Source organism: Hemicordylus capensis, chromosome 4 (assembly GCF_027244095.1).
Source record: "Hemicordylus capensis ecotype Gifberg chromosome 4, rHemCap1.1.pri, whole genome shotgun sequence".
NCBI classification, from domain to species: Eukaryota; Metazoa; Chordata; class Lepidosauria; order Squamata; family Cordylidae; genus Hemicordylus; species Hemicordylus capensis.
Window position 1 is genome coordinate 189,056,489 of NC_069660.1, and position 25,877 is coordinate 189,082,365.

The following is a 25,877-nucleotide window of genomic DNA, read 5'->3' on the forward strand; positions in this document are numbered from 1 at the left end:
TAAAGCTTAATGCAATCTTTTTCAGTTTCTAAAACAACTCATGACTTGTGATTCAGTTTTACTGGCAGCAGCGACAACAGTAGCATATCATTGCCTCCCATTCTTTCCTAATACTCAGAAGTTTGTTTACTGTAGCTAGTACTTAGGGCATGAATGAGCAGTGCATGGCGTGAGGTCTGGATAGTTTATGACAGTGGCAGCCCAACCTTCTGCTCAAAGGTACCATGAATCAAGTACTAAGTATTTGACAATATGACTGGAAGGCAAACTATCTAAGCCAGGGTTTCTTAACCTTGATCTCCCAGTTGTTGTTGGACTACAACTCCCATCATCCTCAGCCACAAAGGCCATGTGTGGGGATGATGGGAGTTGTAGTCCAACAACATCTGGGGGCCCAAGGTTAAGAAACCCTGACATAAGCGATATCCTTCCACTCCTCTCTGACCATGCCTTGGCACAGATTGTCCTCTTAAAGAAAAATAAAAAGATGGCCAGCAGCAAAAATTAGGGTGGGCATGCAAGAGAAGTAAAACTGTCACAAGTCCATCAGTCTAGGAAACAGCACAGTAGGTTTTACTCTCTATAAGAAACCCAGATAATGCAAGTTTTCCACCCTCGAGGAAGGGTTTGATACCTGAAACACAGTGAGCAATAAAACTGTTTCCTAGCAACAGCCGAGGTTTCCTCCTCTGGCTTTGCCTCCAGTCTATCAAGACAGGGGCACATAGCTGCATGGCATGAGGGGTAAGCATGAATAAAAAGCATGAGTAAGCATGAGTAAAAGCCTGAATCTCTGGCATTGCCAGCCTCCTGCTCCTGTCAATGTAAGCCACAAAATCCCAAAGCATGTCACCTGTGCTACAGGTTTGCCCCCTATAGTTTACAGGCTGTCAGGCTACGAATTATGTAAAGCAGAGCGTTTGCCAGTCCAGAAAAGCTATCAGGTTCCATTATTGCTACTGTTATATTCATGAAAGCCAAATGCCCACCACTGGAGAACAGCTGGCAAGAACACTGGAAGGAGAAGATCCAGCGGTAAAGCTGGAACCTGCATATGGTGGCAGGCCTCAGAAAAGACTCCATCTTTGAGGGCTGACTGGAAGTCATTACCAGTGTTCTAACAAACGTTAACATTGGCAACAGCAGTGCTGAAGCTCTGGTTCCAACTACAGAAACGGATGATTTCTCTCTGTAAAATATTACCACTAATCCCCTGCCAGTTAACCAAAGCCTTCTGCAGCAATAATGGAAAGGAAAGATTGTGCTGTCCAGTTGGTGTTGACTCCTGGCGACGACAGAGCCAAGTGGTTTTCTTGATAGAATATAGGAGTGGTTTACAATTGCCTTTTCCCACGCAGTATGAAATGATGCCTTTCAGCACCTTCCTATATAGCCCAATATAGGAGTTCCCCATATTCTGAGAAACACACCAGCGGGGATTCATACCAACAGCCTCCTGCTCTCTAGGCAAGTTGCTTCCCTGCCGCACTTAGCGGTCATTGAGGTTATTCTCACGATCAGCTAAAATCGGGCTAGGAGCCTAGCCCGATTTTAGTGGACCGTGAGACGCACCAGGCTCTCAGGCGAGCCTGGCTACCGCAAAGCGGGTAACCTGTTTGCAAAGCCCTCCCCTAAGTCCAGGTTAGCCGAGCGAGTGCTCCGCTAACCTGGGCTCTACAGGTGAAACTCGGAAAATTAGAATATCGTGCAAAAGTCCATTAATTTCAGTAATGCAAATTAAAAGGTGAAACTGATATATGAGACAGACGCATTACATGCAAAGCGAGATAAGTCAAGCCTTAATTTGTTATAATTGTGATGATCATGGCGTACAGCTCATGAAAACCCCAAATCCACAATCCCAGAAAATTAGAATATTACATGGAAGCAAGAAGACAAGGATTGTAGAATAGAACAATATCGGACCTCCGAAAAGTATACAGTGTACTGTGCTTGATTGGCCAGCAAACTATGGGGGATCTCACTGATCATGAGACCTGCCTCATTATTTGTGATTGCCACCAATCCTCTGTCTTCCCTCAGATTATTTTCTGCTACACAGGCAGAGGTCTTAGGAGAGAAGCGGGTCTTCTGTCATTGGCACTGAGATATGGAGATGTTAAAGAACATGGGGAGTCCTCTCCTACTGTGCGGGGGGGGGGATCCTGCTGTTTCTTACCCTCTTGAAAATGGCAGTGTAGATGAAACCTCTGGTGAGGAGATCTGTGTGGTGCTGTGTATCCTGATCACCAGAGGGCTGGGGGCAGTTGCCAATGACGAGTTAGCAAGTGGATTTGTGGATGCGTGCACAGGGAGCCAGGAGCCAATCAAATTTGACTACATAATGTCACTGAAGGCAAAAGAGGGCAATAGAGTAAACGGTAACTGATGACAAAGTAAATGAAAGAGAATTTGGTTTGCTTTTTTTTCCTTTTTGCAAGGAATGCTGAAAAACTGAGGCATTTTTAAGCAACACAGAAAAATTGCATGTATTCTCAGCTCCACACTAATGAAAACATTTATCTGTGACTAAGCCCTAGATCCCCAAAGCAAATTTCCTAAACAGCCAAGAGTAAAAACTTGACCCTCCATTTTGCAATAAGCATGTTTTTGAATAGCAACTGGCACACTACTAAAAAATAAAATTAAAATTAAAAACAGCCACCCTTTTCTCCTGCCTCCTTTTGCAAAAACGCTCACTGTCATTTGCCCTAACTTTTTGTTATTTGAGGCATAAAATATTAGAAACAGAAAAGTCTGAGGGGAGGGGGGAAAACACAGCTGCATGAGTGATACTATGTAGCACACACAAAAACAACGCTTGACTTGTTTATTCTTAAGGGGGGAAAGAGTCTCACATGGCACAATGTGATTCTAATATTTTAAAAAACAAAGAGCTCACTTAAATCACATTCTTTCTGGTGCACACTTGGGAAAAAGAAACAGGAAATACCAGCTTTTGGAGCTGGCTATAAAAGCCACAAGGATAATTTTTCTTAGGTCTGTACTGATCCCATTTTTCACTTTTAAAAAATACACTGAACTACCCCAGATTTGATTGCTCTCTGAAATGCAGATATATGTGGAAGGCGAAAGGGAAGTCCAAAACAGACAGAACAGGAACAGCCATGATGCCCTCCAGAAGGATGCTACTGAAAATGGAATGTTAAGGCCTGTTCCTCCCACAGATGCATCACATTTAGGAATACTTATCACATGACATCGGGTCACCATATTGTAAGTTTTGCCACCCCCACTCGCATCAACCAATGGTGTGGAGTAGGGGCAGGAAAACTCAATGTGAAAATGCCACATTATATGGTAAATATTAATAAATGTTACCTTGGGTGGGGCACAAACTTATCACTGGGAAACAACTTTGGCCGTTTTAACAATCAGCAGAGTCAAACAGTATGCCTTACTCCACCCACAGATTGTAGCATTTGAGGCTAGGCACGAGGGGGTAGGGTTGCCTGTTTGAATGCTCCCTAGGGTTGAGGTGGGGGAAGCAGCTCTTTGGACATTACACCCCCTAATATATCAGGGAGATGGTTTTGTAATTAGTCTTACCTCTGTTGTGTGTGTGTGTGTACACACAAGCAATGAGCTATTTTTCATGAGGAGGAATCATACATGCAATTCCTTTTTGCTTACAGCATATAAGTGGTACAACCCAGCAAAGGCTTTACCACTTGTTTCTACTAACAGTATAAACTGGTCCACACATAAGAACAGAGTGTTTTCTTCCTGCTTTTCCTCCTCCCTCCTCCTCATCTTCGCTTTAACTTACTTCAAACAAGACATAGCATAACACAGAGGAGGAATGTAGCTTGTGAACATGACATCTGCATGTTCCTTTAGATAAATTCTTGAGCTCAAAATGAAAACAAGCAAATTTAGTTACACATCTCCAAAAACTATTAAAGGCTATGTGAGCCTGGAACTCATCACAAAACCACAATCCAGTATGACAAACCAGGCGTACTACCATCGTACCTTGTCCCGGCCTGAACTCCCTAATCTTGCAACACTGGCTTTTTCCTAGACTATTTAAATATTATTCTATCAATGCATTACATTAGCCAAAGAAAAGAACACCAGTTAACTTGCAATTATTGTAAATTTATGCTGTTGCCATTAACCAGAGAAATACAGCAATTACTGGATTCATTTAACAGAAGAAATAGTTTCGTTTAAAAACTGAATATTAATGAAATAATTTTATTTATTTCCACAATTTAAAAGTGTATGGATATTATTAAAAAGTGTATGGAGTTCACTGAGATGTTTGATAGGGAAATATAATCTAGTACAGGACAATTAATATAGCATAATTAGTATAGCACCATTTTCTTTTCTTTTTTAGTTACTTTAGTTTTTAATTTAGAATGTAATTTTATTGTTGTCTTGCTTTGCATGTTCTTGTACACCGCCCAGAGTCTTTGGAGTGGGCGGTATATTAAATGTTTCTAATTAATTGAATGAATATTTTTCTTGAATATTTTTCCATAGGTTTCTTGCAATATATGTAGGAAAGTTTAATTAATTAATTAATTAATTGATTGATTGATTAAACTTTCCTACATATATTTCAAGAACCCTATGGAAAAATATTCAAGACATAAATGTAACAATAATGCGTATGCTACCATAAACTAGGAGATAGAGGGTGCATCTGAACATAGATAATTTTAGAAGTGTGTCCACTGTGGAAGTGCACTCACTGGTTTGGGGTCAGATGAACAATGTTCTTCCCTGGATTGAACTCAGAAGTCTGTTTTTTATGGTTTGGAGCAGGGGTAGAGGTGGTTTGTATGGCACTGATTGGCCGGCCCTTGTGACAATCATAAAGCTGCTATCCTCCTCCTTGGAACAGTTTATCAATAAATTAACAACATGGCACCAAACATACATTTAATCAAATATGCAACACACTTGGAAAGAAGAAAAGGCAAACAGCCTGCCTGAAGCATGCTGGAAGGGGTGGACAATAAAAGAAAATCAGCATTAGATTCAAAGTAATTCAATGACACAATTAATCTGAATCCAATGCACACATTTGAGAAATCAAAAGAAAGCAGAGTTCATTCTGCAGCAACCTCCTCTCTCCTTCCCACCCACAAGGCTTTAAAAGGGACTTAGACAAATTCATGAAGGATAGGTCTATCAGTGGCTACTAGTCTGATGGCTATAGGCCACCTACAGCCTCAAAAGCAAAATTATTTATTTATTTATTTATTTACACAGTCAGACAAGTGTTGACTGGTTTGTTTTATCTAGACATCGAGTCCTTCCCAAGGACCTGGGATGGCTGAATTTTATTGTCAATTGTTATAGATACCATCGCAGAATATAGGCTGTTCCCAGTAAAGTTGCTTTTTGTAATTGGCTGATGGTGATTTCTGTGGCCCCTGTGGTGTTGAGGTGCTCTTCAAGGTCTTTTGGAACTGCACCCAGGGCACCAATTACCACTGGGATTATTTGGGTCTTTTTCTGCCACAGCCTTTCAATTTCAATTTGTAGATCTTTGTATTCTGTGATTTTTTCTATTTCTTTTTCTTCTATTCTGCTATTCCCTGGTATTGCTATGTTGATTATTTTAACTTGTTTTTCTTTCTTCTTGACTGCAGTTATATCTGGTGTATTGTGTGGCAGATGTTTGACTGTTTGTAGTCGGAAGTCCCATAATATTTTTGCATCTTCATTTTCTTCAGCTTTTTCAATTTTATGGTTCCACCAATTTTTGGCTACAGGTAGCTTGTATTTTTTGCAGATGTACCAGTGTATCATCCCTGCTACCTTGTCATGCCTTTGTTTGTAGTCAGTCTGTGCGATCTTCTTACAACAGCTGATTAGGTGGTCCACGGTTTCATCTGCTTCTTTACAAAGGCGGCACTTGCTGTTTGTTGTGGATTTTTTGACTTTGGCTCTTATTGCATTAGTTCTTAGTGCCTGTTCTTATGCAGCCAGGATTAAACCCTCTGTTTCTTTCTTCAAGTTGCCATTCTTAAGCCATTGCCAGGTCTTGGTGATGTCTGATTTTCCACTTATATTGTCCAAATATTGACCATGCAGTGGCTTATTTTTCCATTTTTCTGCTCGGTTCTTGACTTGTTCTTTCTTGTAGGCCTGCTTTCTTTCATTGGTGTTGAATAGTTTCTCGTTAGTGACCATTTGAAGTGCATCTTCTTCACTGTCCTTGATATATTCTTCAAGGCCTCTTTTCTCCTCCTCTACTGTTTGATGGACTTGCAGCATTCCTCTTCCACCTGAGCTGCGAGGGAGGTATAGCCTATCTACATCACTGAGCATGACTGATGGTCATGATTTTCCTGGTCTTATGATCTAGCGTCTCTAGCTCTGCCTGGGTCCAGTCTATTATTCTTGCAGTGTATCTGATAACAGGTATAGCCCAGGTGTTTATGGCTTTTATGGTGTTCCTGCCATTGAGTTTGGACTTGAGGATTTTTCTAACTCTCCTGATGTATTCACTTCCAATTTTCCTTTTAACTTCAGTGTGTGCAATGTTATCAGCCTGGAGAATGCCCAAGTATTTGTAATGTTCTTTCTCTTCCAGGTTCTTGATGTTGCTTCCATTGGGCAGTTCTATTCCTTCTGTTTTTCTTATTTTCCCTCTGTTCATTATTAATGCAGCACACTTGTCTAGTCCAAACTCCACTGCTATATCGCTACTGAATATATGGAGAGTGTTTAGCAGTGATTCAATTTCTGACTGGGACTTTCCGTCCATACAACTTCAGATCGTCCATGTACAGCAGATGGTTTATTTTACTAGATGTTTGGTATCCGAGGCCTGTTTTTTAGTATTTGTGAAAGTGGGGTCATGGCGATTACAAACAACAGAGGGGATAGAGAGTCCCCTAGGAAAATGCCTCTTCTAATGCTAACCTGTCCAAGTGTCTCGCCATTGATTGTTAACTGTGTGCTCCTCATGCTCATTGCCTTTTTAATAAATATCTGAATGCTTTTGCTGACACCAGTTGTTTCTAAACATTTTAGTATCCATGTGTGAGGCAATGAATCGAAGGCTTTCTTGTAGTCAAGAAAGTAGTAGTAGTAGTAGTTGTTGTTGTTATTATTATTATTTTACATTTTATATCCTGCTCTTCCTCCAAGGAGCCCAGAGTGATATATTACAAACATATGTATATATGTTGAGACAGTTATCCCCACAAGGGATTGTGATGTCACCACCTTCAAAGGTGGTGCTGCCCTGAAGAAATAAGTAGTATGCTCAAGACAACTTCTGCCAAGATGAGCCCAACACTCCCATGTTTTGTTGGTACTTAACAGTATATCACATGCCTTGCTTGGAGAAAATTCCAGGTTCAGTTCTTGGTATCCCCCGTCAGGGCTGGGAAAGACCCATCTGAAATTCTGGAGAGCTGCTACCAGTCAATGTAAATATCAAGCTACCTAGACTAATGGTCTTACTCAGTAGGAAACAGCTCCATATGAGGGCAAAACAGGTTGTTCCTTGTACATGAATATGGTTTCCATGTGGGAAAAGACATGAGCACTATGTGTATGTTGCATGTGAAGAATACATGTGCACAAATTGGAAATCCACAGCCAATCACAGTTTGGCTTGTTTATTCTTCATGATTATGTACCTACATTTTGTATGCAGATGGTAAGAGGGGGATATATCATAAGTGAAGCAATCCGAAAATGGTCTATGTAACCAAAGACTTTTTTCTATAAGCACCCTGACCTAAACATCTACACTGATGTCAGAGTACTAGGTAGAAATAGCATGTATGGCTATACATTTATTTGGATATGCCCAAAATTGTCATAGTACATTTCTTTTTTGTTTGAACAGTTCTTGGTTTATCCCTGGAGTGTTCAAAACTCTTACCAAATCCCAAGCCTTGATCAATGTGTGAGACCTCTATGATTCATGTAATACTTGGCTGTGGGCTGAAAAGTGCTTTATGCACTAAAACCATAGACACTCTCACATCAGCAAGCTCCCAGCAGTGGATGTCCAACAATTCTTATTCACCTAGATGTAAAAACAAGTGTTCAGCAGTGGCCATACCAAACAACCAATCCAAAATAATTGGATTAACCTTACTTTGGAGTATAAGGAATTCACCTTAGAACAAACCTTAGTGATAAGCATAAAGGGTCACCCAGAGCATCTCTGCTTAATGACACATTCTGCATTACACCTACCAATCAAATTCTGGTTATCCACCCACATCACGTGATATAAGTTTTGTTCTGTTTTTGACACAAAGTGGGTGGGACTGTCCAGCAGGCATCATTTCACAAAGAGCTGTCAGAAATACCACCCTTGGCATGTGACAATGCCACACAGTACAATAAGCTGTTACCACTGCAGGGCATCCTTTGCATTACTCCTGCCAAAACTATCCCGCCCTCCTCTTGGGTTCCTTGGCATAGTCTAAGGGTACACAATACAGCCACCTTGTTGAAACTAAGCAAGTCTTAAGTGTATTCAGTGCCTGGATGGGAGATCCATGTATGTCACCTTTGGGGATGAGGGCTGTAGCTCAGTAGTAGAACATCTGCTTTGCTTGCAGAGGGTCCCTGGTTCAATCCTTGGCATCTCCAGGTAGGGCTAGGAAAGACTCCTGCCTGAAGTCATGGAGAAGCCACTGCCAGTCAGTGTAGACCAGGAGTAGACAACATGTAGCTCTCCAGATGTTGCTGAACTACAACTCTCATCAACTAAAGCCATAATTTATGACAGTTGGGGATGATGGGAGTTGTAGTTCAGCAACATCTGGAGAACCACACACTACCTACCCCTGGTGTAGACAATACTGAGCTAGATGGACCAATGATCTGACTTGGTTTAAGGCAGCTTCCTATGTTCCTACCGCCACTTTCACTTCCTCTGAGTGTTTTTTGCCGCTTATCAATAAACTGGGGATACACATTTCAAGCCCTTCTTGTTTCTTTTCTGAACCACCAAAAAGTTATCATCCAAAGCAGCAGAATATTTATTTTAGTTAGTAACTTACTTTTAAAAAAATGTATTATAAATACAAATATATGATCTTATTCTCCACCACCACACAATCTTAGGGTCTGAAATATGTTTATTATTAGGCTCAAGAATGTTTAGTGGTCAACATCAAGTTTTTAGGTGCCAAAGTAACCAGACATTTGAGAGTTTTCTAGCTTCAAGTAGTTTTCACATTCTTTTTAGCAAGCCTTTGTGATCAGGTACAACTTGTGCAAGAACAAACAATTCATTTCCTGCCTGCCACTGGTCATCATTCACCAAGGAGGAGGGGGAAATGCCCTTCCTGGCTGCCAGCATCAAGGAACAGCCAAGAAAGAGGGAGCCTCTAGCTCCTGTGATTTACATGCTGTGACTCTGTACCATCACAAAGGCCTAAGGTGGCCCACAGAAGACAAACCTCACAAACTTGCACCTGTACAGACCTCTAGACAGGTGGAGGTTCAAATTTCTGTACAAACTATTCTTGCTTACACATTTAAATTATTATTAAATTATTCATTTAAATTATTCCACAGAATACTTTACACAAATTGTATACACAAATTTATACATACAGAGCAAATGTTGTTTAATATATTCATTGAGTGTATGCTTTAATTCTTCTCTGTGCATTAAAAATACATTATGTTCATTAGGAGTAACAGCTCATTCTAGAGTTGTTTCCAGAAAACACGAGCATCTATATAACCATTGATCTGCATTGAGGTCACTCTTAAAATTTAAATTATTGAACAGCCTCATTAAAAAAAAAGGCTTTCACAAGCCTTAATAAGAGAATACAGCAAGAAGAATGCAAAGGAAATAGAAGAGACGGTTCTTTTAACATGGTGTTTATTGATTATATATTCACTTCATGTTTTCATCTCTCTGTTATCATGGGAAACTAAGTGCACTGCAGGGCAGACCAGAGGAGCCTGTCAACAGCATACGTTACTTCAACCATATCAGATAAACACAAGCGACTGTATATACTCCTGGTTGGTAACTAGTTTCCCTTTAAAACTACATTGAAAATGGGGTCAATGGTTGATGGCCAGGACCCCAACTCCTACCCCCACCCAATTACCTCCCTCCCTGTTCATGAACATGTTCAACATGTTCATGAACAGCAACAAGTCTTAGGCTTATCCACCTTCCCTTCCCATGCACATGAAGAGAGCACATTACAAACTTCCAACTGCAGTTTGCTGCCAACCATAACTGGCTGATGTGTGTCCAAATTTGGCAAGCCATTATTTGCTCCTAAGCCAAGATTGCAAATGATGGTTCGATCCTGGCATGTACAATTCATAATTTGTCAGGTTCAGCAAATTACAGCAATTACTGGGGGGAAAGCAGGAAATGTTGTATAGGTCCCAAAACTATAATTCAATTGTAAATGGAATACCTTTAGACCAGGGCTGCTCAACTTCGGCCCTCCTGCAGATGTTGGCCTACAATTCCAATAATAATAATAATAAGTATTATTATTATTATTATTATTATTATTATTATTATTATTAATTCAGTTTCTATACCGCCCTTCGAAAACTGGCTCCGGGTGGTTTACACAGAGAAATAATAAATAAATAAGATGGATCTCTGTCCCCAAAGGGGTCACAATCTAAAAGAAACATAAGATGGACACCAGCAACAGTCACTGGAGGTACTGTGCTGGGGGTGGACAGGGCCAGTTACTCTTCCCCTCTAAATAAAGAGAATCACCACGTTAAAAGATGCCTCTTTGCCACATTAGCACGGGTAATACCTGGCTGTAGGCCAGTGTGGCTCAGGATTATGGGAGTTGTAGTTCAAAAACAGCTGGGGGGCCTAAGTTGAGCAGGCCTACTTTAGACTTACGTGAAAGAACTTCTGCAAGTCATGATCTCACACATTCTGCCTTGCACCCTACATGCTTGTGAGAGGAATCGGAAAGCGTTTACATTTGGTTTGAAGTAAAACACAAGCCCTAACCATGCATTCATACGGCCATATGCGAGAGTGGAAGATGGGAGCGCATGAGGTAGTCCCACTCCCACTCCATAGCCCCGCCCCATCAGCCACAAGTACCGTGTTTTTCTGAGGAGACAAACAGTGTAACTGGGGAGAGTCTCCCTGCGATTAGGAATGCTGGGACACTCAGGATTTCTAGTCACAGGAAGAAACTCTCCCCAATATAACAGTTATCTCTTCAAACAAATGCCACACTTGTGGGCAGCATGGGAGTTACAAAACATGTTGGTTTTTGGGGAGGCTGATTCCTGGTCCCCCTCTACCTGCAAACAGTAACATGGGTTTTGCATTACATATAAACTCCGGGAACTGTGCTTTAATCCAAACCACAGTTAGGAAAACAAATCAGGATCCGAAACCAAGGCTTGATCCCAATTTGTTTTATATAACAGTGGTTTAAAGTAAGTCACAGTCCCCACAGAACTGTACTTTACATGAAACTGGAAATAAAAACTTTCCTTCTCCAAATTTCATGCACAAAAGAAGAGAGGAGAGGGACATATGTGAGCCTATGGCTTATTTAAGTAGTGGGGAAATAATGGTTTCTCATTACATTTGAAATGGGACAACGTGTGTAATGTATAAGTGTGCAGGAAGACAACCAATGGTTTCAGACCATATTAGTGAAAAGTGCAAGACACGCTTATATAATGAATGTTAGTTGAACATTATAAACATTGGGGAAAGTATCTTTCTTTTGCATTTCCCCCAAACATGGTTTTAAATAAAAATGCTTCGAGATTAGCATTATGCCTGGAACAATTTTTGAACAGTGTTATAAATCCCAGAATTAAAAATAAATGTGAATGGCTGCCCCAGACCCTCACATAAAGTCACAGCAACAGCAGTCACTGAAAGAAACTAAGAAAGATTGTATGAGCTACAAAACAGTAACTCAATTGTAAACTGAATGCCCTTGGACTTTTCATTTCTACACCAAGAGCGTGATTCACTAAATGTTTGGAGTGAAGCTGCTTAAGCCCCCATAGAATTCACTAGGGTGACAGCAGTGTACATAGTCTGTGACTCACCCCCAAAGTCTGAAACAGTAGCTGTGATGGGGTCAGCTTCCCAAGTCAGTGATAAGATTCTTACACTTCATTTAAAGCAGTCAAGAGGGCTGCCAGTAGGGCTGCTCTTTCTGTAATATAATACATGCCTAATTGTCTCTTTTGTGTGCGGAAAAAGATTTCTTTGATGGGCAGCCAGTGTGGTGAAGTGGTTAGAGTGTCAGACTAGGAGCAGGAAGACTGGGGTTCAAATCTACATGCAATCATGAAACTCACTGAGTGACCTTGGGTCAGTCACCACCTCATAGATGAGGACCAAAGTGGGGGAGCTGTATCCTGCCCTTAGCTCCCTGGAGGAAGGAGAAGATAGAAATGTACCTATAACCCATCCTTCAAGCAAAGTTAACAATGTGAAAATAAGCAATGACTATATATAAAACAATCACAATACAAGAAGATTCCAAAACATTCCAACAGGAGCCAATACATGACACAACAGATGAAAAGACCTGTACAAATAAAGATATTTGGTGGTGCTTAAATGAATACAAGCTCAGTGCCAGGTGTACCTCTTTGGGCAAAACTACTAGTGTTTACTTGTTCTGTGAACATGGGCCACCAGGGGCCCTGCCCAAGGCCCCACCATTTGCTGCCTCCACCCACCACTTGTTGCTGCTGTCTAGCACCCCACATGGCTTCTGCAGCCTGAGCTACAGTGGCTGTTGCCGGCCACAACACGGTATAATGAAGTCATCATCTGGCATCTGTAAAAGGTGCCATCTATATACTGCATCCTGGATAGTGACAGAGACTTGTAGCAAGGACCACAGAGGCCAGGTGGGGGATCAGCCTGCAGTGGCAGCAGCAACATTTGGAAAGGGCCGCAGAGGCCAGGAAGGCGGCCAGCTGGCGGCCAAAGTAGCAGGTGAGCCAAGCCCTGCAGGACTGGTGCTGGGGGCCCACCAAAACGCTTGGATACAGGCCATCGCCTATCTTGCTACATCCCTGCTCTTTAGGGAGAGCAGTCTACAAACAGGGTGCCACTACAGAAAGGCCCTTTCACAGGTCCCAATCCACAGCACTTCAGATGGAGTTGAGAGCCAGAGCAGGACTTATGACTGATCTTAATGCCCAGGAAGGATCAATTGAAGGACTAAGTAATGTTTTAAAAGAAAAGAAAAGTAACCTCACCTTCCCCTCAAAGATGTTCAGAATACCATACATATATCCTTTCAATCGTAACTTATTGCAGCTATTACATTTATTAAAGTATTAAAGTAAAGTGTGCAGTCGATGTCGACTCCTGGTGCCCACAGAGCCCTGTGGTCTTTGGTAGAATGCAGGAGGGGTTTACCATTGCCATCTCCCGCACAGTATGAGATGATGCCTTTCAGCATCTTCCTATATCACTGCTGCCCAATATAGGGTTTTCCCATAGTCTGGGAAACATACCAGCTGGGATTCTAACTGGCAACCTCTGGCTTGCTAGTTGTCATTTCCCTGCTGTTCCATTCTATCTATCTATCTATCTATCTATCTGTCGGAGCCTGCAGTTGTTTCTTCTTCCCTTTGATATCCAAACAGCATAAACAACGCAGGCCCATGAGTAAAAAGAACAGAATATAATATTATAGTTTTGTACACTGTAACAACTCTACTGCCTTTAATAAAATCACCACTAGTATCTATGGTTGTTAAAAGCAAAAAAAAAAAAAAAAGTTAATGTTGCCTTGTGCCATAAAGCTTTGGAATATGCTTCCTGCTGAAATAAGAGCATCTCCTTGTTTTCAGGAAGAACCTCAAGACCCTCCTGTTCTCTCAGGCTTTTAATTAGAATTAATTTTAATAATTTAAAAAACTTGTTTTAATAATTTTATTCTATTTTTATTGTCATGTATTTTAATGTGTGACTTTAAAATATTTTAAATTTTTTACAGTGCCTTGAAATACAGATATCAGGCAGTATAAAAATATGATAAATAAATAAAGAGAAAGTAAGTTAGTTCATTTCCTTCTCAAGGTAGACTGGACAGGGGGAGGGAGGGAGGACTAAAAAACACAAATGTACTATTGTTCAAAATTAAACTGATTAAATGTTCGGTTTGAGTGAAATGTCCTAAGGTATAAAACCGTGTTAAGGAAGCATGGGATTGTTCTAGTCATAGGAACATAGAAAGCTGCCATACACTGAGTCAGACCATTGGTCTATCTAGCTCAGTATTGTCTTCACGGACTGGCAGCAGCTTCTCCAAGGTTGCAGGCAGGAATCTCTCTCAGCCCTATCTTGGAGAGATGCCAGGGAGGGAATTTGAAATCTTCTGCTCTTCCCAGAGTGGCTCCATCCCCTAAGGGGAATATTTTACAGTGCTCACACATCAAGTCTCCCATTCATATGCAACCAGGGTAGACCCTGCTTAGCTAAGGGGACATGTTATGTTTGGTAACACAAGACACATGAACAGTCAATCTGTTCATTTTAAAAGGGACACAATCCACAGAGAAGTTCTACTGCACAAGCCCCACTAAAATGAATTGAAGCGGTGCAAGAGCACTATTGTGCAGATTCATTTAAATTGGGCTCATACAGTAGGACTTCCCAGTGGACTATGCTCAAGAGCAGTAACATCAAGTCATTAATATGTAGCTGCTTTACTGCTCTGAAGTTCAATGCCTAACTGCCATGCATCAGTTTGAAGAAAGAACAATGTTTACATTCAGCGGTAGGATTTTGGATACAGATTAAAGGCAAGATGTTTTATTTTTATATATATATATATATATATATATATATATATATATATATATACACACACACACACACACACACACACACACACACACACACACACACTCTGATCTTTTTAAAGCAATATCAACATGTTGGAAGGCCTAAATGCTCTTAACTGACATCAAAGTCATACCCAGAAACCACAAATTAACATTTATGCTGAAAACCTGTTGCTAGGTTCCATAAGTTATCCACTTGCCTCAGGTGAGTAATGTTCATGAGCAAGTAAATATCAGTGAGCTCCTATAACACAAAAAGGAGAATTCCGCCAGGAGAAGCTTTTCCTTTCAGAATGGTCTAATGCTGGTAGAAGCATATTCTTCTCCTTTTTATGCAGCTCTGAAAGTTACATGGATCCAGCAAGCATAGTGGGAAGAACACATCTCCACAGGGTAATTCATCCTATGTGGAGCACCAAGTAAGTTTTTATTCAAGGACCTAAGAGCATGATCCAGCCAAAGACAGGTACTTTCAAGAGCCCTAATTTTCATAGGAGGGTTAAATACATGCTTAAATCTCTCTTGCTGAGATTAGGAGGATTTTAGCGCGCATATGTTTGGTGGGATTGTGCCTAATCTTGTTCTATCTCAGGCCTTCACAATTTTTCTTTAAATCTAGGAGCCTGCTCAAAAACTTAGGAACCGGACAATGGACACTTGACAAAATTGCTGAACTTAGTGACAGACGTTGTGCAGAGAGGACAAATAGGCTTCTCTTTATCCTCTTTACAAGTAACCTAACCAGGGGTATAGCTATAATTGAGCAAAAGGGTTCAAAGAACATGGGCCCCCAGCTCCTGAGGGGTCCCCAGCTCTACCCCTCCCTATTTTCTTCATTATCTCCCTCACTCTGAGGAGCCGGCCCCCTCTCCCCCAGCTATACCCCTGGTATTCAGAACAGAAACAAAGCTGCCAGGGACAAATTAAGATTTTAATTAAAGAACTCTGCCTCTGAATATCCTAGTCTAAGTGCCCCAGTTAAATTTCTAGGTGCCATGGTTCACTGACACCAGGGATTTCTCAAGCCTTATCCTATCTATATAAGAGAAAGAAAGAATATATTTAGTGGCAAAGAGCTTTGAGCTGGGGCCAGGGTAGTCTCCTGTTCAGATCTCTGCCACAAAGTGCATTGTGTGGCCACTGCTCTCTCCGTTTCAGTCCCACATCTACAAAGTGGGGATAAAAATACTGGCCTACTTTGCAGGGCTCTAGTAAATTATTATTTAGATGATTTACATAAAGCACTTGGAACAGTTGAAGAGAGCTATATGAAATAACTTGGCATCAGTGTTCCTCCTCACTTCACCCAGGCTTTAGTTTGGGGGGTTTGCCCCCCCCCGCCCCAACTTCTCAGGTAAAGGCTCAGTCTGGTTGTATAGTGTACCTTATTGTCATTTAACTAATTAACATTCTGGGACTTACAGCAGCTGTTTTTCTTCTGGGAGTGGCAACCGCACTATAAACATGCAAGGCTTCCTTCAGAAGGGAAAAGGTCAGTATTGTGATGAAAGCACTCGAGTGAGGCTATGATCCAGGAAAACATTTTAAGCATGGAAAAGGGCATGCACACACCCAGTGTGACTTTCATTTCTAAGACACAGACACACAGAGTGATTTTTGAACCTCTCTAGACTTTTCCTAGGAAACAGGCCTGAGCCAATTGTGTGTGCCCCCCACCGCAGGGGAGAGGGGACCTGTTTTCACCTCTCTCTCTCTGGAGGCCCCTCAGAGTGAAGGAGATAATGAAGAAAACCGGGAGGGGTAGAGCTGGGGAAGGCCTCACGAGCTGGGGGCCCTGGGTTCTTTGAACCCATTCTCTCAATTATAGCTACACACACACCACTAGGAATTCCAGGTTCCTATTTTTTTGCAACCCACTCCACTTCTATGCAAGATCTCTGCACTCATAGATCTACCATCCTGGGGGCAGTCTACTTGTGTTGCCATATCTGAATTGCTCACCCTTTATCTACATGGATTCAGAGGCACACAGTGGTACTGGAATCATTTCCCCCAGGTGCAGCTCATTAGTCACAGCATGACCCACCTGCAGTTGAGCCTCTCACACTGCATGAATTGCTAGGAGAATAAAATGTTTGTATGCTGTTGCCACCAAGATTCACAAAGAGTAGAGAGATGCCCATCAACATCTCAGCAATGAAAATAGGGGCGCATCTGTGAAAATGTAGGGGACATGGGCACAGTCAAGCAGACTGGGAGGAGTGTTATACAATTTGTAGGGTGCATGGCCAAGCAACCTGGAGGTGCAGCATCCAGTTCTGACTACAACCGTGCCACAAATGAAAAACAGGTAATAAATTTCATGCAGCTAACATTACTCCAGATTACCAAACCAGAAGATTCCGTGGGAGTGAGAGAGAAGGACTGAGAAAAGAGCAAAAGGCAGAGACTGGAAACATGAAAAGAGAGAAGGAGCTAAGGTGCCAAGAAAGGAGAATGAATGTATTATGGGGTTCATAGAGAAAAGGGGCTTAACAGGGAATAAACTGAAAAGGAAATTCTGGTTTACTCATTTACAATGTAGTACAGAGAAGGAGGAAGGGATGGGGATGAAAACCCCAGGCAGGTGTGATGATCTTTGTAAAAGTTTGGACCAATGTATAGGTCTGCTGTGAGCCAACTTTCTTATCTGCAAGAAGCGTTCTCAGAGAAGCATTTGTCATCCACACTTATATTTGCTTAACATCCTTCATTTCAAGATAAAACACACTCAAGGAACACGTATGCCTCAAAGACAAAATGATTTTTTTAAAGAATATACTAGTAATAAACATGCAGTTAATGTAATTTTAAAGAACTCAGCTTGCTTTATGGACACCAAATACCCTGCATAAGTGAGGGATATAATCCTCCCAGAAGGAAATAAATGGGGGAAAGATTGGTGGCAAGGCCTGCAATGGATTCCAGACCTCCAAACCCCAAATCCAATGACACCTGATCAGGAATGACCATATTTGTTGTACAGACACTGATCTTCTTAGGAGGATACATGTCTGCACTGGACAAGTGAATTAATATAAAAATTAATATATATATAAAAATTAATCTATAAAACAACCCTGTTTGACACCGATACCTGTGGAGATTCAATTTGAAAGGTTACCACTCAGATTACATCTTACACAGAGAGGAGTATTGCCATGTAATTTGTGGATCAATAGTAATATTTCTCTATGCAGATGATGCAGTGGTTTTATCTTAATCACCTATAGGTCTTAGGAGAGCACTGTAAGGAACACTTACCCAGTTTTGTCTAGAAGATTGTTTATCAATAAATCATCAGAAAACCAAAGTAATGGTTAAGAGACCTAAACTATATAAGTGGGAAAATAATGGTAATGCAATTGAACAGGTGAAATTATTTAAGTACTTGGGGTGGTGTTTCAGTCCTCTAGGGGAAGAAAAGCGCATCTGTAATAAATAAATAAATAAATCTGGATTATATAGTGCGAACAGCACAGCTATGTACCACTGAAATTCTGAGATTTTATTGGTGGGAGGGGGGCACTTTGTGTCAGCAGCTGTTAGGTTGTTTGGCTAAATCATTGGCTCAGTTGCTTTTTGGAGCTCAGTTGGGACCTTATTCAAATTTTGCCCCCGTTAGATTCAAACTAAATTTCTAAGAGCGGTCCTCCAGGTATCCAAAAGAAAGGAAAGGAAAGATTGTGCCATTGAGTTGGTGTCAACTCCTGGCAACCAAAGAGCCGTGTGGCTTTCACACGCACTATGAGCCTTTTGCTGTTGTCACTGAAGTGGGCATCCGCCTCCAGCACCTTCCTATATTGCTGCTGCCCAATATAGGTGACTACAAATATATATTTACTAGGCACAATCTGGGAAGCACATCAGCAGGGATTCAAACTAATAGCCTCTTGCTCCCTAGGCCAGCTGCTTCCCCGCTGCACCACCACAGCTGATCGAGGTATCCAAAGGTGTATCTAATTCTGCCCTTAGTATGGAGGGGTGTGTGTGTGTGTGTACAAGGTGGAGTCCAGAGTGTGGACGGCAGTATTTAAATACTGGTTGAGACTCAATTTTCATCCAAGTGAGCTGGCTTCTCTAGTTTTGGAGGACCAGTCCCACTCTAAAAGTGGTTGTTAAAGCTGAAGGAAAAAGTTCTGACGCTTGGACTCTCCTGAACTCTTAACTGCTAAGGGGCTATTAGAATATTGGAACAGAGGACTTTAGACAGCAGAATGCAGGAGGAGATAAGTAAACTCCCCACTTGCATTAAGAATGGGTGGGTAACCCCTTCTCTATCTCCAGCAAGTTATCTTTCCAACTTAGCATGCCCAACATATTGAGAACCTTTACCCTGGCCCGTCTCAATGTTTTCCCATCAGCCTGGCTGGAGGGCAGATATATAAAGATGCCTTATCATCTGCTCAGGTGCCTCTGCGATTCAGGAGAAGTGGAAGATGTGGTGAATACTTTATTTCACTATGTTTTCCATAACACCCCATGCAGTAAATTGATTTTACCCTTTTAAACAGGTTTACTGGGAAGTTCCTTAGAATTTTATGTAACATATCTTTATGCTGATAAGACTGCTTCTGTTACTTTCTGTGTTGCTAAATACTGTGCTATTGTGTATAAAATCCATTACGTAATGGTTAAGGCTCCCTCAGTTGGTTACCTTATTAGTAACCTTATTAGGTTACTAATAACATTTACCTTATTAGGCGAACTGCTTCTTATCTAAATGTGGTTTGTTTGACTGTATGCATGCATGCTATGAACTGTAATTGTTGTGAACTGTTTCTGGTCAAGTACCAAAATAAGGATCTATCTGTCTATCTATCTGTCATATTTGTTGCTTGTTCAATTGTTTTCAGCTCTGAAAAATCACTCAGTCAAAAATCAAAATCCAGTTGTTTCAGTGTAATGAAAAGCCGTCCAGGCGCTTGCTACCATCTAGGAGCTTTAAAAAGTCACCTAGGAGCAGCTACCACTACAGGAATACATGTCCATGTTCCCACACAAAGAATCAAACCACATGTTCAGAAATATCTCATGGTACAACCCTCCTAGAGCCACATAACGGTGCAGCGGGGAAGCAACCTGCCTAGAGAGCAGGAGGCTGTTGGCTCAAATCCCCGCTGGTGTGTTTCCCAGAATATGGGAAACTCCTATATCAGGCAGCAGCGATATAGGAAGGTGCTGAAAGCCATTATCTCATACTATGCGGGAGATGGCAATGGTAAGCCCATCCTGTATTCTACCAAGAAAACCACACGGTTCTGTGGTCACCAGGAATCGACACCGACTCAACGACAGAACCAACAACCCTCCTGGGACTTCTATCAAGATTGCAGGTGGGATGTTCTATCAAGGAAAACTAGTATGTTGGGAGGAGGAAAAGTCTAAGCCTTGCTTCTACCTTCCATTCTATCTTTCCACAGACACAATTTATATGTGGGCAAACATGTAAACACACAGTAGTTCTGAATGTATAGTTCAGCTCAGAGTTTAAAGCAAGCTAAAGAGCACGAATCACCATGGAGTGTGCCTTCCTGGAGATCAACCTATAATCAATCTTTTCAAAAAGGCTCAGGAGTTAAATAGACACAGTAGGTTATACAGTCACACCTCTTGTCCGAAGACAGAAGTATCTGATACCTAAAGTATCCCTAAGAGGTGCCTGCTCAGCCTCCTTTTGAAAACTTCCAAAGGAGATTCCACAAACACCTTAAACACCTTATTCCAGTGCTCTCTCAATATTAAGATCTTAACATTTAACTTAGATATTGAGGCTATTCACATGATGGGGCGAAATCGGGCTAGCAGAGGCTAGCCCAATTTTGCCCCACCGGGCTCGGCTGCAAGCCCGGTGGTTCCTAGGCAGGTAACCCGCCTAACTATCCAGGCTCTAAAACCAGGTTTGAGTGAGCGCTCCGCAAACCTGGTTTTAAAAATCGTGAGTAGCCGTGCCGCGGCTACTCACAAGGAGGCCCCCAGAGGAGAAGTGAAGAGTCGCCTCCCGGCTCTGGGGGTCTCTCCAGCATGCCCTGCGCACTCATGCAGTGCATGGTGGAGCTTCCGGGGGCCAATTGGCCCCTGCTCCCCCCAGCCCCCACTGGCTCCGTCACAGAGCTTTTTTGTTTTGCAATTCTGAATTTACCTCACATAAAACACACAACACACACTCACACTCAAGATGAAGTTTATCTTAACACCTGAACCTCTGTCACCTGCCCATTCATAGGATCACTTCCTTCTCAAAGAAAACCCTCAAAATGAGGTTCTCACTTCAAGAGTGAATAAGCTAATCAGCTAAATGTGTGCATTTTCTGGTAGTAAAAATTGACATTTATACAAAACTGAATCTCTTTTCACTTAGTCATGTGGCTTTTGGCAGTTGTTAAGACCAAGGATACCTACAAACAAGTGGGAATTGGGCCCCAATGTGTGCATGTCTGTGTGTTTACACAAGAATACACACAGATCTATACATTTCACATTGCACGCGCAACTGTGACACCAGTGACAGTGTGTGTGTGCACACGCACACATGCAAGCACATACATATATAGGGGCCAAACTCCAATTCCAAACCTTGGTCTTAACAAGAGTTGCAAAACTGAAAAGAAAATGGGAAAGGCTGAACAAAATGCACACGCTACAGTTCCTGAACACTTAATTACCTGCAGAGGTATTGCTCAAGAATATCAATGTCTGAGAGGTTCTGCCAGGCAACTAAAAACAAGAAGCTAATGTTTAATTCAGACCCATTCCTTTATGCATGTGAATAGACTTCAACCCACATCTGGTTATTCTCTTGAGAAATGATCATGCTACAGTAGACTACCTCACAATCATGTACAAATGGGTGTAGTTACCTATGCAAAGTCTATCCCAGGGAGGAGTGACCTTGGAAACAGGTGGCCTTTAGACGTTAAACAAATTCTAAGTATCGCCAGCTTTACAAGATCACCTTGAACTACCTCTGAACACAAACACTTCTAATCAGGAGTTTAAAAAAAACCAACCACCTGATTTTGCTTTGAACATCATGCTCCTTTGGAAAAAGTGGAAAAAAGCATCATCGAACTAAAGTTAAGCACTTTTTGGTACTGTTGATTCCAATAGGTGAATAAACCTGCAGGATATTTTTGGCTTGGCACACAAAGCACATCTGTGAATTGTGCCACAAAGTCCACAAAAAGATGTTTTAAACAGTGACAAAGTTCTTTTACTAACATCAATGGGATATCCAAGTATTTGACTCTGCCTGTTCCGTGTTAATTTTTTCTTTCCTGGGACACCCATAACTGCCAACTTCAACCCACAGCTTTATTTTACCGTCATGGCCAAAAAGACTTGGCAGAAGACCCATGTAAATAATAAAATGTCTCTAGGAAAAGCTCTGGGATGATCCCCCGCCCCCACGCCAATTATAACAATGTTTTAAAATGAACAGCAATTAACTTGATGTGCTCCTGAATTTAAAGTCCAGGTCAGATTCTCCCAGCCTTGTTTGCGGTTACTTTAAAGGTGGGGGGGCGGAGGAGAGAAGAGACATCTGGACGACATTATAAAGTGGAGAGTATAAGACAAAAGAGGAAATCGACCAAAATTGAATGAATTCTCCATCCCACCCCCCAAACCCAATTTGCTTCTTCCTTCTGTTCTGCTGGCATGGAAGCCCTCCTCGGACCCCTGCAGTGGCCTGTCTATTCCCCTCTCACAGGAAGCTCGTGCGTTGTGCAAAAGGAAATTCCAGACCTCTCCGTGAGACCCCAGGCGTGTAGCCATGTCCTTGTTTTAAAATAAACTTTCCGCGGACTTTCTTCACAAGGGCGATCTTGCAAAGCCGGCGCTTTTCTTCTGGCACTTAGCTCACAGATGTGCTCAGTGAGCCAAGCCAAAAATGCGCTCCCGGTTTACTGACCTGAATGCAACAAGCTACACAATGGAGAGAGAGAGATCACACGCAAGCGAGGCTAATCCACACAAAAGGAAGCTCACCTCCGCGCCGTACTTCCTGGATAAATGGGGGAACACGCGCGCACGCACAGCACACCACACACACACACACACACACAGGCTACAATCCACATCCCATTGAAGACAATGATCAAGTTTCCCATTGGTTTTAATGGCTTGTGGATTACAGCGGACAGCAGACAGTTCTCTGCAGAATTGCCTAAAAGGTTTTTTTTTTGGGGGGGGGGGTGTCAATTGGACATTCCATCCATCCATCCCCTTTGTTGCAGTCTCAGAGAAAGACATCTCGCTTAAAGGACGCTGCAGCCGCTTTTCAGGCTGCAGTCCTGTGTAGACCGATTTCAGAGGAGGTTCCATTGAACTCGGCGGGATTAACTTCCAAGCGAACATGCTTGGGATCAGGCTAAAACTTCTACCGCTTAACCCGCGAGGCTTAAGCACACACGTAAAGCTCTCCTGTTAAAACCAGCGAGCTTCCCGTTGAGTAGATCGTCGTGCTCCCAGAGAATAAACTTTGAGTCAAGCCACCGGCAGAATAAAGGAGTTGAGAAGGCTTGTTTGTAGAATCCCGCTGAGCTCGAGGCGAGGGGGCTTACTCTCAAGCAAGTGTGCTCAGCCTCGCTTGGAGGTAAACCCCCTTGCACGCAGTGGGGGCAAACGCAAGGGAAGCCAACAGGCACAGGATCGGATTGCAGCCATCGATGCCGCGGGAGCTGTCCCCACTCCCTCCCAGACACCGTACTCACCTCCGCAAAGAAGTTATCCATGGCTGCTACAACTTGCGGGAGCCCAGTCAAACCGAAGGCGGCTTCAGCAAGCAGCCATGTGTTGCCAAGGGGCTTCTTCTTATTCTTAGCCAGGCTGGGGGACTGCAGTTCGTCACGCCCTTTCTTCCCCCGCTGCCATCCCTCGGCCTCCCCCGCCGTGTCTTGCCCTCTCTCCTCTCCGGCCAAGTGGCCACCAACACGCTCATTCAGACGAGCAGAGCCTTTTGTCTCTGGCGCGGTACTCCTCAAAGCCGCAGCAAGTGGGGGTTGCTGCTGCGCGAGGACTCTCGAGGGTGGCACATGGCTTCTCCCCCAACGAGCACAGAGCAGCAAGCCTGGATAGATTTAGTGCCCAAAGCGCGGGGGGGGGGATCCAAAGGAAGGACTGGATCCGTCTGGGAAGGAACGCACGCTGCGATTCTCCTAAAGTGACTGACTCCGGGCGTCCTGTGCAGCTGCTGCCAAGTCAGGGAGAAGGCGCTCGCACTGCAGTTCAGAGCGCCGCTTCGCTTTTCGCCGCGGCGGCTGCTCAAGGGCCCTCTCGGGTCACGGCGGCGGAGTCCCCTGAGAGTAACAAATCCCCGCCCCGAGAGCGAGCGATCCAGCCAATCGCAGGCGAGAGCCTCTTTGGAATCTTCATCTAGGAGGCGCGCGAGCTGCCTTTTTGACTGCAGCAGCGGGACGCAGTGTGGTGGCAGCAGCGAATTCTTGCGCGCTGCTGCAGCTACAGCTGCTCCTGTCGGGCGCCTTTCTGCAGACGTCCGCTGGTGGGCTGGCTCTCCGCGGACTCGCGCTCTCTTCCCCTCCCCCCGCCACTGTATGCACACCTCTACCTGCCGCCCTCTCTCTCTCTCCAGGCCGTCTCAGAGCTGAGGCAGCAGAAGCTGGACGTGTACTAACGAGGGGGGAGGGGAGGGAGAGAGGAAGCTAGCTCTCCCCTTCTTCCATCAGCCTCCAAGGTCCCGTTTCGAGGATCTTCTTCTTTCTTCTTTTTAGTGGAAAGCGGCTGCCCGGGAGCGCAGACTGGCAAAGCAGCACACGCTGGCAGGCCTGTTGGAATGCCTCACAGCCATTTATAGTACGCTCTGCCTCTTTCTCACAGAGGGGGCATGCATGTGTGGAAGACGGAGACGCCCGTTGGGAAACGTGTTACTGTCCAGACTTGAAATTGCTTGATAATGATGGCCCTGCCCATACGGGAAGGTTGGTGTACAACTATACATTCCTACATTTTTTGTGTCGCACCTGTGAGCAGATATGGTCCACGTGAAAGTCATTTTTGGCCCCTTGTCCAGCTTTTTCTTCCATAGTGTTTACAAGTTCGGGAATGGCTCTCCCCACCACCACTGCCCTGCACTGGATCTATCCCTATACAGATCTGAAAACTGAACACCTTGTCAGTTTCACCCATGCAGATTTCTTTTGCCACCCACCACTGCTCAGGTTGTTTCAATGCAGATGGAAACCTTGTCACAGGGCTGTCCTTAGGGAATGGCAAGCAGGGCGACTGCCCTGGGCCCCACTCTTTTAACTGCCATTAGAATTAACTGAAGGGGGTCCCACACTGGCTGATTTGCCCCGGCCTGCACCCCACCAGGGCTCTCTAAGGACAACCCTGCCTTGTCAATTTCCTCCTTTGTGCCTTTCTTTCACTGATCCCTTCTGTGCTTATTAAGTGAAATCAACACACAGATTTCCTACAAACCTGTCAGTTTCATAAATGTAAATATAAATGTTAATAATAATAATAATTAATAATGCAAACAGAGGAGAGATGATGAAGGAAATGGTGGTCAAGTAGGCTAGGATGCCCATGGAATCACACCCCAGTCTAATTCCACAGTCCTATACTTATAGGACAATATCCATGGTAGACAGGTGTGACATCTTCCACACTAGCTGGAAGCAATGTGGTGCAATTAAATGAGAATAGCATAACTTGTGGATGATAGTATTGCACAGATACAGTGCTTTAAAGTGTAGGTATGATTTCCATCTAAAGCTGTGTATCATAGCTCTGTTGCAGGATGGCCTGATCTCCCCTATTTCGTTATCCAGAAACTAGTATTTTTAAGCCCATTAAAATAACAGGCGCTAGTACCTTTTTTTTTTTTTTGGTTGTTTCCTTTATTCCTTCTCCCAGAGAAGGGTTGCTGTCCTCCTCCGTCCATGGCGGGGCCGAGTGCGGCCGCCAGCGGGCCGGGCCCAGTCCTCTGGCCGCGGCCGCTGCCATCGGCCCCAGTCGCCCTGCTGCGGCCTCCGCCGCCAGCGGGCCCAGTCATTTCGCCGGCAGCCGCCAGCGGGCTCAGTTCCCCCGCCCGCGGCCTCCAC

At 43.2% G+C, this 25,877-nt stretch overlaps 1 protein-coding gene across 1 annotated transcript in view; it reads right to left on the reverse strand.

Annotated features, from left to right (window-relative positions):
* The window catches only part of MYO10 (myosin X), a 262,859-nt gene extending 238,784 nt beyond the window's left edge, over positions 1-24,075 (reverse strand). Inside the window, exon 1 of the mRNA XM_053246980.1 lies at positions 23,526-24,075. Coding sequence (XP_053102955.1) covers positions 23,526-23,546 — 21 coding nt within the window. The 5' untranslated portion in view covers positions 23,547-24,075. The remainder of the gene's footprint in view (positions 1-23,525) is intronic.
* Between the last annotated feature and the right edge of the window lie 1,802 nt (positions 24,076-25,877).